Source organism: Zootoca vivipara, chromosome 1 (genome assembly GCF_965207765.1).
Source record: "Zootoca vivipara chromosome 1, rZooViv2.hap1.1, whole genome shotgun sequence".
NCBI lineage: Eukaryota > Metazoa > Chordata > Lepidosauria > Squamata > Lacertidae > Zootoca > Zootoca vivipara.
Genome location: NC_142582.1, coordinates 35,865,430 through 35,880,833, shown reverse-complemented (window position 1 = coordinate 35,880,833; position 15,404 = coordinate 35,865,430). Strand labels below are relative to the sequence as shown.

Sequence of the window (15,404 nt, the reverse complement as noted above, 5' to 3'; positions counted from 1 at the left end):
CCCCAAAAGGCAACTAGCCCCACCCCAGCAACTGATGCCAAAGTGATCAACTTCCTCAGTCATGTTGAAAACCTTTTTAAGGCTTCACAATGAAGTTGTTGTCCACCACCATGAATGCATGGGTCAGAAAGGCAGGTTCAAAAAAGTTTGTCAAGAGGCCAAGGAACAGGTTTAGGGCTTAACCAAAATCCAGATGTAGGAGGAAACATGGATTGAGGCTGCAAACCTTCCTTTCCAATAGCACCTCCTTGTGGTACAGCCCGTTAAATCTGGTACTTTTGGTATTTGGAGAAGTGGCTTCTTCTGTACCACAAGCAGCCGCAAATGGAACATAAACTTGGGAAAGGGCCAGTCAATGCACAAATGTGCTTGGGCATGCAAACAGGCCAGTTGGGCTATTGTGGTTTTATTATTGTTATTATTATTATTTTCTAAGGGAATAGAAATGAAGACACTGTTCAATCAATAGATAATAAAAAATGGTCAGATCATAGGATCCAGCCTTTCCCACAAAACAATGAACTCATTATATTATTTCATCAATGTCTAAATTATCCCCTTGCTAAAGTACAGCTGCTCAGAACTCCCCCCCCCTTTCATGCCTAACAATCTGAAAAAAAGTTCTTTACCAGAAGGAGTCTATGGAGGCAAGCTTATTTGTTTCTGATGCAGCTAATGTGATGTTTGCAGCAAACCATTCATCCTACTGTAATTTTTGATAGGAGCAAAGGAAGCAAATGTACGCATGTGATTTCATTAAAAATTATTTGTTTACTGATTTTACTTTCAAGTATTGTTTACTTTAGAGAACGGAAGAATTCAACCATTAATTAAATAATGCAATATTCATTCATTGTGGTATGAATTTAATAACACAGCAATCTTTTTGGGGGCAGGAAAATTATGTGATTTATCACAAAGATGGATATGTTCTTAAACCATAAATGTATTAATTCATTAATTCCTGATTATTAAGTACTGGGTATAAATTGATCGTTTCTTTTAAAAATGAAACAAAATATTTCAGTGCAACAGTTCCATTTCAACAATATAGAGGGAGAAATAAAAGTACATTCCAATAGACCTTCATACCCATTCATATATGCAGTTACATTTGGAAACAGCAAGAAACAAAACTGGACTGAGTTAATCGTTACCAATTTTTAAATAACAATGTCCTTATATATTTCGGAAGATATCCAAGTATACAAGATAAAGCAACATATAGACCAAGGTTGCTTCCAAATGGAGCCATAGTATTACAAACTGGTCATTGAATCAATTATTAAATTGAAACTCTGTAATCTGGCTGAAGTGTGTTGTCTGTCAGAACCTCATGAGTACATTAGGACTATCTAGAGTCATTTAAGCCCTGGCTTGTGATACCATTTGCACTGCCAGGTCCTAGCAGCTTGCTCTTTGAGGTTTCTTTATCATGCAGGGAACCTACCTAAGTATAAAAGGCTCCTTGCTGGAGAAGTTAAGCCCCAATATGTGTGTGAGTGAGAGATATAGACATGCAAGAGGAGGCAGGTCCAATGGACTCATCCCTATTCTCCCCCTTGTACAATTATAATCAAGGGTGGGGAGAGAGAAGAACTACTGAATAGGGCTACATTTGACATTGTACGGGTGTGCAACTCTACTAAACATCATAGATGTATAAAATAAAGTGGTGTGCATTGCAGACCAGTCAGTGCCTCTGAAATGTGTATTGCAGACACATTGAATTTTGCCTTCCTTTCAATTGTGTATTCTTCTGTTTTTTCATCAATTGCTCTTGACTGTGGTATAAAAATACTCTACTACTGTGTATCCTTCAGATTCAGTTGTCAGCAACATTCTATAAGGGAAATGTCTTTTTAAACACATTTCCGTTTTGACATAAAATTCTAGTCCACTATACAGTATACATTTCTCTCCCGCCAGATAGTTTATTCAGAACAGAGGGTATCTAACCTCAGGTTATTAGCCCTTCTGCACACTAATTTAACTGAGTGAAGATGCCTTCCAAATCCATATGCATGGAGAATAAGATTTCATTGTAACAGGCACTTGTAGCAATTTACAGGCACAGTCCCTTCCAATGGCTTTGATGTAACATAATTGGTCTGACTGAAGAACCCAAAGCAAGGGCATTCGAGTGTTGGAGGGAGTCCTCATGATAGCTTTTACTCACACTACTGGAGGAAGTGTGCAGGATTCCTATGAATTTCATAAAGCAGAGGAAAGACAAAAATGTTTTAAATGCATCGGTTGTGTGTGTTCTTTTCAATACTGGATACTGACAAATTAACCCCCCACCCACCCAGGTGTCTCTCTTTAGTTTATACATTCAAGATAACATTCTGGTGATGCTCTGGGGCAGGTGAGGGTGCTTTACTTTGTCCATTCAGGTGATAATACTAAAGAAAGGACAGTGAGAAGGATTCATAAGAGACACAAAGAGATTCTGGATTTTTGGTCGGTTCAAGGAGCTGGGTAACAGGTGGAGCCATATATGTTAATTGTTGCAGTTGTGTGGGAAGCCTCAATCATCAATGATAGCAGGAAGGATGCAGAACTGTCAGTTACAATATAAAACGGCAACATCTCATTTTTCAAAGGGTGCTTTGCACATCTGAGCTGCTTCTGCATGCAGTTTCCTTAGTCAACTTACACAGAGCTTGATCTGTCTTTCCCAGACCTTCCTGGAGATGATAGGGACTGAAATGGAGACCTTCTACATGCAAAACATGAGCTCTGCTACCGAGCTATAGCCCTTCCTCAATGCGAATTTCTGTTCACACAACTAAATTGAAGTGATTGCTTGTGGGCTAAGCAGCACTGGACTTAATTTAGCTTCTGGTGGAACCATGTGATGGTTTCACCATGGAACAATTGGTCCCCACCCCCCCCCCCCAATGAAAAAAGAGTTTGCCACCACTTCAAGTGGATAGGCTTCCTTCAGCAACCTCTGAAGGCATTCTACTCTAATTTGGGACTCAATGCCATACTGGAAAAGTGCTGCACCGCAATGTAGTGTATTTCTCAGAGACATCCTTGCAGGGCGGGGATGACTGTTACAAATATTTCCACCCCACAAAATACACTGACCTTGGAAAGGGGGTAGAGAATTTCAGCCCAGCCTTACTTAATGGTTGTTTAATAATCATTTGATCAAAGGAGAGAGCATTTCCTTATGCATTCCAGCAAAGTTGACAGATTTCAAAGGAGATCCAAAGTTTATCCTTCTGTTGTTACAACTGTGATCCACCTACCTCATTGTGGTAACTAATGTGCTGTCCATTAACTTTAAAATACCAATTATTATTTTTCTGTGTTATCGGTGTAAAGAAAGATTTGAAATAACCAGATTAGAGTTGTTCAATTGAAAATAGATTTTTAATTTCATGTAATACTAAGGCATCTGAAAAGCAACGACAACAAAATTCCTAGGAGCCCTGTAACTTCCTTTCTTTTTGTTCTAAAAAAGCATGATCCTTAATGTTTTTAATTAAGGGTCTCTGAAGGAACTCAGAACAAAGGACTTATACAGAGGGGGGAAAGACAAAACTTGCAAACAGCAGTACATAAATATGATTTTATATAAATAATATTATTTACATATGTGTCAAAATTCTATCTTCCAGGTTGTGCCTTTCTGATGCTTGGTTGCTATGCTGGTTGGAGGGGAAATGGCCTCTTTTTGTTCACCTCGGCTGGACAGCAGTTCCCTCAAAAGGGTTGGCACTCAGGAACTGAAACTTACAGCCCTTTCTAACATAAAAACAAACAACAAACCATCAGCAAAGAAGGAACTCATAGTGCTAGGGAAATCAATAGCTCATTTTAAAGCACTACTAACCTGTTCCTAAGTGTTCAGGGCCTTACAGAAAGGCATTGTCTAAATGGTTCTGAGGTAATAAACTACAGCAGTGCCTCGCTAGACGAATGCCCTGTAAGATGAATTTTTCACTTAACGAAGATATTTTTCGAGCGGAGGTTGCCTCACTAGACGAATTCATTTTGTGAAAAATTCGTCTAGTGAATCGCGGTTTCCCATAGGAATGCATTGAAATTCAATTAATGCGTTCCTATGGGCAAATAAATAAATAAATAAAAATCAATGCATTCCTATGGGATTCGCTAGACGAATTTTTCGTTATAAGAATTGACCCGTGGAACGAATGAAATTCATCTAGCGAGGCACCACTGTAATAGCCCATAATAGTGGCTGTTCCTTACCTCAACTGTCCCACTGAGTAGGCACAGCCTGGCACACCACCACTAAGCTTTTAGAAACAAACTGCATAGATAATTGAATTCTCAAGGTAGCAGCATTCATTTTTTCTAGTAGTCTCTTCCTCAGGAAGTGGAAGTGTTTCTAATCCTGATATTAGGAGTAGGCTCATACTGTATATGGAAATTTGTACTGGGGTATTCGGATGATAGCAGTTTCCCTAGCCAGTCTTTTCTGATTTTATCTGATAAAGTTTGCTATAACTGATTCTCATTTTTTGCCAACAGAAAGCAGGGTATAAACCTGAATGGGTGGACTTGTGTGGAGCTCACATCGAATGGACTAAAGACAAGTCTAGCAAAAAGAATGTTTTCCAGGTAGGAGATGGTTTATTATTGCCCTATCATTATTTGGCAATTTCATCATTAAAAACAAAGCAAAAAACTAAATGAACCAGAGTTCCTTTCCATGCATAGTATAGAGTGTGCCATGGCAATGCTTGTACCTCGTTAAGGCAATTGGAACATATAGCATTTTATTCACTCTTTCCTGTCCCCCCCCCCCCGGCCTAAAGTGTCTTGATGATTGAATCAGCTAAAACCCTTGAGAACCTGTTGATTTACTGATTAATGTGCCATGTTCAATTTGTTTTTAAAAGTTGGTAGGTAATTTGTTTTGGGTTTAAGACTGGGATCCTTGACCTAGTGAACTCCTGTAAACAGAACTTTCACACGCTGCTTACATAAGCTATATTCCCAACTGAGTGGAATTTGCCTGTTTATTTTTATTATTTCTTAGGGCTTTAATGACAGGTTCATTCCAGAGCAAAGACAGCACAGGGATGGGGAGGTAAAAAAGCAACAACTTTGCATCTCTTAGAGCCAGCTCAATAGGCTATGCATTTATTCGAAAGTCAGATAATTTTAATAAATGTAAAGAAAGTTTTATAGTGATGCTTATAGGCTGGTGCTAAAGAAGTTGGGCTATATTCAACATAGTGCGAAGCAAAATGTTCTACCAGCACAATGTGCAATGAAACATTCTCCTTTTCTCTCATACCCACTACATCTGTTTTTGGAGATGGCGCAATGTGTGGGTGGATGGAGAGTAAATCCTATTGGGCTATCACAACTATTTAGTTGATTACTCTCCATTGGTCACAAAGGTACTGCCTTATGCGTAACAGTGATGTAGATTTCAGCCTTACAGCATCATCCTATGCACAGGAGATTGCTGCCTCGGTTGTCAGGGCCAGCTTCAAGGGGCTGCTCCCATGAGGGTGAGCCCACTTAGAATTCCTTGACGCCTTCTCATATACTTCCCTCATAATTTGGCTAGATTTGTATGTAAGCACCTGCTAAAAAAGCAACTAGCTTGCAAGCATTGGGTGACGCTCCTAGCCGACTAGATGCTGTGCTGAGTGGTCGGCTGGGCTAAGTAGATGGCCATGCCCCACCCCTAATAATAATAATAATAATAATAATAATAATAATAATAATATTTAAACCCCGCCCATCTGGCTGGGTTTCACCAGCCACTCTGGGTGGCTCCCAACCAAATATTAAAAACACAATACAGCATTAAACATTAAAAACTTCCCTAAACAGGGCTGCCTTCAGATGTCTTTGAAAAGTAAGATAGTTGCTTATTGCCTTGACATCTGAAGGGAGGGCGTTCCACAGGGCAGGCGCCACTACCAAGAAGGCCCTCGGCGCTGGACCTCAGTGTCTGGGCTGAACAGTGTCCCAGGGCTGCCATGGATTGGTTCATTTGAAGGATGAGTTTGGCGGGAACTCGTGAGCCTCCGTGGCAGCAGGGCAACAATCTAAAATGGCACTGCACAAATGGAGGCACTGTGTTGGGCTGAAACCGCCGCTTGCCGGCAAGATGGTAAGCAGCCATTCTGTACCAGGTTTCCCACTGGTAGAAGCAAATGGGATGCAAGCCCCTTCATGGGATGTCAGGCATTGCTTTGTTGTTGTTGTTGTTGTTGTTGTTGTTGTTGTTGTTGTGTCATTATTCAATGCCATTGTGGTCCTCTGCCACACCTTGAAGTATTTATCAAGACCTATTGTATTGTGAATGCTTAATTTTCTTGACAAAGGAGAACATGAAAGCAGAAAGTTATTTGAAGCAGTTTCACAGGATCCTACGAGCACACGGTGCAATTTGCAGCTGGGTATCATCTCCGTCTCCTTAGCAAACTGACACATTACACTAGGTCTTCATCAGAAGAGTTGCGAATAAAAGAAGATTTATGTTCAAATCACATGCTTTAAACATTTCCGCTAAGTGCTAGTTTGCTCTTTGGTGTTGAGCCTGAAATTTAAAGCAGTAGGGATTAAAAGGATTACAACATAATCTTAAATAATCCTAAGTGTCATTTACAGAGAGATGGTTGTAATAACTAAATAAAACCATGTTAAGGGATGGCAGTGTTGTCAGTCAGCAACTGAAACTGTGTCTCCAATTGCCCTATCGTCCTTTCTCCTTTATCAACTCCAATTTTATGTTGGATAGGTACAGCTTGATGGGAGCTGCTGCTGAAGAAAGTAGTGACACAACGGAGTGTTTTGCAGTCAGTGCTAATATGGTTACCGAAGCATTAGTAACTAGATTAGTTTTCTAAAAATCACCTCAAGGTTCAGTGTTTCATGCTTGTGGCACAACTTTCTTCTGAAACAGCTTAGCTTTTCCTCCTATTTAAGTCTTGCTGTTTGTTTCCTGCAACGTAAAAGTCAATCAGCATATTCTGAATTTAGCATTCTAATAGGACGGTGGGGGAGAAAAGTGCTGAATATGTTTCACCTTGGCATCAATTCACTTGAAGACTATCCAAGTGGACTGGGGGATGTTGCTTACAAACAGGGCTTACACAAGATTTCAGGGGTCCTTGGTACAGTGACACCAATGCCCACTGCCATCCCATCAACTAGAGCAGGGCCTATTAGTAGTCTTAGCCCTAAAGGTACTGTAGGTCTATACAATCCCTATGTTCCAGATAGTGCATGTTATAGATGTATTGGGCAGGATAGTATCGCCTTCCTAGCACAGAACTAATTTTAGAAGCTCAGTCAGGAGGATGGTGAGTGCCAGGTTGCAAGTGCAGTGCCAGTAGGGGGCTTTCTGAGCCTCTGGGATCTTCAGCCTATGCCTGACCTGGTTGGCCTTTGGTATCATCATGTCTGCTTACAAGTTTCTGCTACACTAAACATTTCTTTAGAACCAACAGTGTGCTTTGCAGTGTACAGAACAATGATACAAGGCATTCCTTACCTAAGGACGATACCTTATATACAATCTTTTGCCTGAGAATTAGTAGCATTAATTCTGTTTATGATATATGCTGGATTGGATCCAAAAGACAGGGTTGGATCAAGAGGTGCCATTCCATTCACAGGTCTAACCCAATATACTAGGATACATAGTTGTATGTGAATGATAGGTGGTGTTGACGAGTTGTGTTGGTGACCATTGGAGCAATTCCCTATTTTATTTATTAATCCATTCAGGACATTTTGTTTCACTTGAGAAGATACTAGGTTATATTCCATGTATAAATTGTTTTGAAGGTTAGCTTTTCTGAACCTTTTCCAGCAGTGATTGGCTGGTCAGAACCACACATAGTAGTCCAGATGCTTCATAGAAACATAGGAAACTGCCTTATATACTGTCACAGAGCATATAGATAGTAAGTGAGCCAGTCTTGCACCTGTTAGCTGACTCTATTATGCTATATATCAGAACCAAGGATTATTGATTTGGACAAGTTCACTACAGCACAGTTTAAAAGATTCTGCTTAAAGAGAAGTATTGAACAAAATCTTAGGAAAACTTGTCTGTCGGTTAAAGAGGAATAACAGGGTCATTGGCCATCTTGAAACACTTGCATGAAGTTTATGTATGATTTACTACTATTTATTATGGCAAAGTGGAATACTAGAGTGAAAAGTATACAAGACCAGGGACTGTTATGCAGTTCTGTTACCTAGATGTCGAATTGTCTTCCTATTAAGAGAGAAGGAAGCAATTTCAAGACTAGTTTCAAGAGAGAGGATGAAATCTGTATGGAATGTGCTGCAACGGCCGAGGCTTGGAATTTAAGGCACATTTATTAAGCTGACTATATAACAACGTAAAAACCCTTGGGGCAGCGGAATCCATTGCCTGAGTAGGTTCTTCCACATGGTTTGGAGGGATAGCAATATTGCTTTTTGGAGGTGAGAGGGAATGTATTTAGAATAGAATGCATGGTATATTAGCAAAGAGATATGCCCCAGAGAATATCCAACTGATCAGTCAATTGAATGTTCTCTAATGACACATGAACTGCTTTAAAGTGGCTGAGTATTGCATCTTTATGTGCAGCCCAGCTGATATCAAACAACAGAAGCTGAGAGCTTTAGTAGAAAAGTAAATTTTAAATTTTGCATTATAACCATTTCCCATCAGTTATTGCAGTGGAGAAAGGATGAGTCCATTGCCTCTTTCTAGGTGGATTATAAGGCCCAAGAGGACTCAAACCATGGGATCTGACAGCAGGGCCCAAGCACATTGCCTTACCCTTTACGCTACTGGGACAATTCTCAGGCGAAGGGAGCTTATTTGTCTGATCTTAGTTGCTCTGTAGCACCAGTTAGATTGGGGCACTGGTGCTCATTAGCCCAGGCAGACCAGATGATCTCAAAGCATAGCATCCTAACAAAGATTAGAATTGGTTCTTGCTGAATCAGAAAAAGTGGTAGCAGGTATGAATCCTAATACCAAACAATGAAGTGATTGTAGTGTGGTGCATAAAATGAGTGTTGTCCATTTCCTGTGGGATTAGAAAGCCCGAGATGATTCCAATGTCAGTTACTCTAACTAGGGATTTCTGAAAAAATGCTTCTGAATCACAGCACGTCATGTAGCAGGGAATATAATTTGCATTGATCTTACTATCTGGATCAGCCTAATCACATGGAATGCTACCTACATCAGTGCCAATTGCTAACAGGGGCATGGAGTGTTGCAATGGACATTCCTAGCAAGCTGAATATTGCTTGGGGTCAGCAATTAGTTACCCATACACATAAGTTTCTGGGTGCTGAAATGAGCCGCCATGCACAGGTTTATTGCTTGCTTTCTCTTAGAACCATGCACCATTTCTATTATCTCTAGGTAGGAAACTGCCTCAACCACTTCTGCCCATTTAACCAGTTTTAAGTTGCAAATGGGAAATGGCCAGAAACAAAGTTTCTCATGAATTTCCCCAGATGTTAGTGGACATGTTACTGGCCTTGCCTAAGACACATTTTCATGTGCTTTGCACCTGAAAAAGAGGACATTTGGGTCCAAAATGCTTTTGACTTATTTAGTACATGTAAAAGCTAATGAATCCGTTCATGCCATCTGCCTGTCCATCAGGGTGACGCAAATAGAAAACTATCTGACAGCTTTAGTTAGGGTAGGATAAAAGGCAGACAAACGGCTGAAGCAATTCATCAGTTTTGAGAAATATATGGTAATTGGGCTGGGGAATATTAAAAAAACACATAGCAAAGGCAAATGATGTTTACTGTGCTTAAGAACCTTATCCCATCTGTGGTTGGTGGCAGTGACATTTTCCAGAACTTTTCAAAACTTTCCCCAGTGACAGTGAACAAAGCAGCAGAACACACTTAGAACCAGGGCTGGTCCAAGACATTTTGGTGCCTGAGGCGAACCACAAAATGGTACCCCCTCCCCACCAGGGAAGAAGGGGTGAGTGAAGATCTACGTCAGGAACAAGGGGGAAGGAAATATATACATTGGGATCTGCTGCTCCCATGGATCCTGTCGCCTGAGGCGGTCACCTCACCTTGTCTCATGGGTGGGCCAGCCCTGCTTAAAACCTTGATTTGCATGCACAATAATAGTAGAATATAAAAGTAAAATATCTAAGTCACGTTTTCATGACAGGATTAACATTCCTCATTGAAAAAAGCAGAAAGAGCGATTATGGAATAAGACATTGAGATGTGTCCGGGAAACAATTATTTCTTCTACACATGAAGGACAGACTGGGCATCACTTTTGGAGATCCTCACAGTTTCTTTTGACCCACTCTGTAAACACAGTTCACAGCTGAGCTCAGAGGAAAACATTATCATTTCAAATCTGCCTACGGCACAAACTCAGTGATTTTTAATTACACACACACACACACACACACACACACACCAGCTAATTGTGGGTGCCAGGTAGTAGATTACCTCATTTTATAAGTAACTAGATGATTTGAAAAGAATACCAAGACAAAAAGTCAGTGTTTACTTATAGGCTCACTTCAATCCCGCAGCCTGACAAAAAGCAAGGTTACTTCCAGATGGTCAGCCTTGAACCAACCAGCCCTGTGGACTTCTTGAAGGAGAGCGTTCCACAAAGAGGATGCCACAGCTGAAAAGACCCTACTCACAGCTGAAAAGACCCTACTTCTGGCACTCCAGAAGTTATTTGTTGACAGATTCCATCATCCCTGGTAATTGTTTGTTCCAGCTGAGGCTTATGCTGTTTGGATACCAACAACATATGCAGAGCCACAGGTTTCACATCCCTGTCCTATTCTCATTGTGAAAATTGATATAAACTATAGAAAAACACCCCTTTCATCCGCTGGTGCTAGACATATATAAATCTAGGGTATGTGGGTGGGTGTGGGTGTGTAGATATATTTACAAACTTGAAGGTACCTAGTTGTGTGCAAGTGTGTTTGTGTGAGAATTTGCATGTAAGAAATTATGTGACTTGTCTTTTTCTTTGACAGCTACAATGCAGCTTTCATAGCTGCAGATGTTATTTGTCCATCAGAAAGGAAAATATTTCTTTTGAGCTTGAGGCATTTCTGTGTTACTAAAATTAAGCCTAACAATGTTTAATGTACACATGAAGTAGTAATTCTGTCAGGGCAGAAGCACAGAAGAGCAGCAAGGCCCAAGCAACTAAATGGGTCGCAGGATAAAAATCAACATTTTATTCCCTTCCATAGTATAAAAGAAAGATGGCAGGTACCCAGTCCTGTCACTTTAAGAATCTAGCGTCTCCTCTTTTTCTTAAAAAAAGACACAAACGAACAAACCACGCCACATTCCTCACATTCGAAAAGTAATTATTAATTTGCAATTTTAATGTATAATGAAGTTGAATGGCACTACCATCCTGCATTATTCATAAAACACATTGCTGCCATCTGGCGGTCAGTAGCCATGTCATCACTTATTTTCCCTGGCAGTTTAGTTTTGCAGCTTTGAGGTTATGATCTGTAGGAAACAGGCTTTGGAAGCGAAAACTTAACAAGATTCTTAAAGTTTTAAATGCTGTTAAGATTGAGGTGCCAAACTATGTGATATTTTCCAAGGAAGGGGCTTCTCTAGTGATATTTTAGTGTAACTATGAAAATAAAATAGTACATATAGCAGACATGCACAGCTTGTAACCCACCAAGACAGAACAGCCCAACAGCCTTGCATTACACACAGTCTCACCTTAGGCAGCTAGTCCTATGCAGGCGACAGGAGGCTCATCAAGTCCCTGATAAGGCAACTGTGTGTGGCTGTACTCAGCTTGGTGGGTCACAGCTTGCACAAGACGCACACTCTTGATATTTGATTAAAGTACACAGATGTTGGATTGAATAAATACAACCTAAATTTTTGAACATTTGAAAACAGCATGCACAGTCAAGACTTATAAAAATGGCTCTTTATTCTACAATCCTTTGTCATCCAAGAGGGATTAAATCCTTCACAGAGTTGGTGCTATTTTTATTATCAATAGGAATTTTTACAGGTGCAACAAACATTAGTCATTTGCAGCTGGAGTTTGAAGCTGTTTTTGAAATGTATAAGGGAATAAGCAGCTGCCAACTTGCCCTGTTTGAAATAGTTAGTAACATTAACACCTTCTCAAGCTGGTTGTTTAATGAGGTAATGTCTGATTTAATAGAGAGAGTGACTATTGTTGAGGTTTTGTAAAGTGGCGCAGTAGTTGTTATATTTTAGAATAACCTGCGGCTATGGAAAGTGAAATAAATATCAAAGGCAGCTTCAGATGTAATTAGTAAAACTTATTTTAGTGGCAATGCAGTTTGGGTTACAAAAACAGTACTGTCCTGCATGTCGTAGCATTAAAACTCTGTTGTCTGATCCAACTATTCTTTGCAGCCTCTTTAACCTGCAAGGGCTTCTCTGTTTACCCTTAAGGGTGAAGGCAGTGTTGAGTGGCCAATGTATGGAGGTGCTCCATCCAGTGGAGGGAAAAGGGGTCCATTCACACAAGGCCTCCATGAATTTCTGGATCAGTGTTATAAGTCAAACTGCAGATTAAATGGGTCTCTTGGCTTGTCTGACTAGTGTGACGTGCAAACAATCACTTCCTTCTGTTTATAAATGGTGTTACGTTTACTTAGATGTACACTTTATACAGTTCTGCAGGCCAACTGATCACTAATCTATTTTCCACGTATAAAATTCAGGCTGATAGATAGCAACCCACACACAGGAAATTTGCTTGCAAAATTCAAGTTAACAAAGCTTTGAATTAGAGCTTCTGTGTTTAAAGTGTTAATATTCACATGTTTACAGTTCAACATGTGAAAAGGCTAGGATTGTGGTCTGTAGCATTCTTGCTCGTGAGTCAGCCCTGTTGAGAATGTAGGGCAGCTTGCCTCATATGAATCACATAATGCAGAGTGTCCAAAATGTCTAAATACAAATTGCAGTGTACCAGATATTTTTTTACTTTTACTTTTAAACATTCTCGAAATTACATTTGAAATATCAATTTAAACAAGAGTTTTTGAAGTAAACAAATCTGATAGAATCTCCACCCCTGATGAATTGTCTATTTTAATTTTAAAGAGAAACAAGAGGAACTTGAAAGGGTGACATGTTGGTTGGATGTGCTATGGGAAGAAGCTGTGGGCATTCCAATAAGCCATACCACTAAGTGACAACACTTAAGCAGAAATGCCCTTTAAGAAGAGGTGTTGTTTTATAACTGTATGCCAGTTCCATAGAGCTGAGGGAATCATATACATATTTGCACTTTCACATACCAAAACATGGCACAATTCCTTAATTTATCAGTCATGCAAATCAAAGAGCAAAACAAAACGAATTCTACAGGAACTCACTCATAGATAATCAAATCTGACTTGTTTACATGCTTGGTTCTGGCATTTTGCTGTTCAACCACTACATATCCTGGGAGGGAGGGGGGGGGGGACTTGGCTAAGCCACTTTACTCAATTTTTCTGTTTCTCTTTAGCGAGTGAGGCAGATATTTTAGTGTTGGCTGCTTGAAGAGAGCGTTGGCTGTCCTCTTTTAGAAAGGCAGCACCTCATGCTTGTGCAGAAATGCTTGCCAGATTGTGGAAAGCATTCATAGTTTTCTACTGTGAGTGGGGTCTTTTTACACAGGAAAAAATCATGCTGAGGAAAAAACATTCCTGTGAAATTCACATTTCCTTAAAGCTTCAGAGAAATGTGGTGATTATAACAAGCTCTGGACAGGTTGTATCCTACAGATGCTTCAGAAAACAGGTGTATATGTTAAAGCCCCAGGTTCCTGTACACCTGGGGTGATCCATGATGGCAGTGTTTCTGATGTGATAACGGGTGCCATTAGGATAAGTAACTCAAGAAGTTGTAGCTAGAACCTGCTTGCTGCAAAAGAATATCTCTTGGGATACCTTTACATAATAGGCTTTCTCTATTGCCTAGAGCAGGCATCCCCAAACTTCGGCCCTCCAGATGTTTTGGACTACAATTCCCATCTTCCCCAACCACTGGTCCTGTTAGCTAGGGATCATGGGAGTTGTAGGCCAAAACATCTGGAGGGCCGCAGTTTGGGGATGCCTGGCCTAGAGTAATAGCTACTGAGTTCTAGAGCACTGCCAAAGTGATACAGGTTACATTTATCTAGTATTTAATTCATTTTATGCCGTCTTATACTAAGAATCAGTTAGTTACCTGTTTTTCTCACTCACCAGAGAGAGAATCCACTAAAGGAGGAAGCTGGAAGTTACTTAGAAGTACATATTGTATTCCTTATGAGGTGTCACATGAGTCTGGTACAATAATTATATGTTGCATACACCACTTTAAGGTTGCAATCCTATATTCACACACTTAGGAATAAGTACCATCAAACTCTGTGGGTCTTACTTCTGAGTGAATATATATAAGACGATAATTGTTCACATAGCTTGATATAGTTGTTGTTTGTTGTTTAGTCGTTTAGTCGTGTCCGACTCTTCGTGACCCCATGGACCATAGCACGCCAGGCACTCCTGTCTTCCACTGTCTCCCGCAGTTTGGTCAAACTCATGTTCATAGCTTTGAGAACACTGTCCAACCATCTCATCCTCTGTCATCCCCTTCTCCTATAGCTTTATATACTAGTCCTTATAGCAACCCCCCTGTGGGGGCACAGGTGGCGCTGTGGGTTAAACCACAGAGCCTAGGGCTTGCCGATCAGAAGGTCGGCAGTTCGAATCCCTGTGACGGAGTGAGCTCCCGTTGCTCGGTCCCTGCTCCTGCCAACCTAGCAGTTCAAAAGCACGTCAAAGTGCAAGTATATAAATAGGTACCGCTCCAAGCAGGAAGGCATTTCCGTGCACTGCTCTAGTTCGCCATAAGCGGCTTTGTCATGCTGGCCACATGACCTGGAAGCTGTACGCTGGCTGCCTCGGCCAATAAAGCGAGATGAGCACCACACCCCAGAGTCGTCCGCGACTGGACCTAATGGTCAGGGGTCCCTTTACCTTTATAGCAACCCTGTAAATTAAGCTATATTGTCGATAGCTCGAATGAGTTAACGGTAGAAGAAAATTATGAAACTGGATCATAACTCAAGCTCAAACTAGCACATGGCATGCAGTCAGTCATATGCATGACTTTCCCCATTTATTTATTTATTTTAAGCCAAGGGTAACTTTGGAAGCCTAAGCAGACAGACAATGGTGGCTGGTGCTCATTGGGACTGATAGGGTGGGAAGCAGGAAGGTCAGTGACAACCAGAGGCAGAGACAGTGACAGGTGGAGGGCTGTTCCAGTAATCCCTGTACGCATTCAGTGACTATGTCCAGTGAGGAACAGGCCTGCTAGCCAAAGCACCAACAGACCAATGGCAGTTGCCCATTCAACATTAGTAGGAAATAGGG

General features: G+C 40.7%; 1 protein-coding gene across 4 annotated transcripts in view; it reads left to right on the top strand.

Moving 5' to 3' along the window:
- The window catches only part of ARHGAP15 (Rho GTPase activating protein 15), a 373,834-nt gene that overhangs the window by 51,212 nt on the left and 307,218 nt on the right, over window positions 1-15,404 (top strand). For all 4 annotated transcript variants that reach the window (XM_088661719.1, XM_088661732.1, XM_035130906.3 and 1 more), the window contains one exon: window positions 4,510-4,599. In XM_088661719.1, coding sequence (XP_088517845.1) covers window positions 4,510-4,599 — 90 coding nt within the window. The remainder of the gene's footprint in view (window positions 1-4,509; window positions 4,600-15,404) is intronic.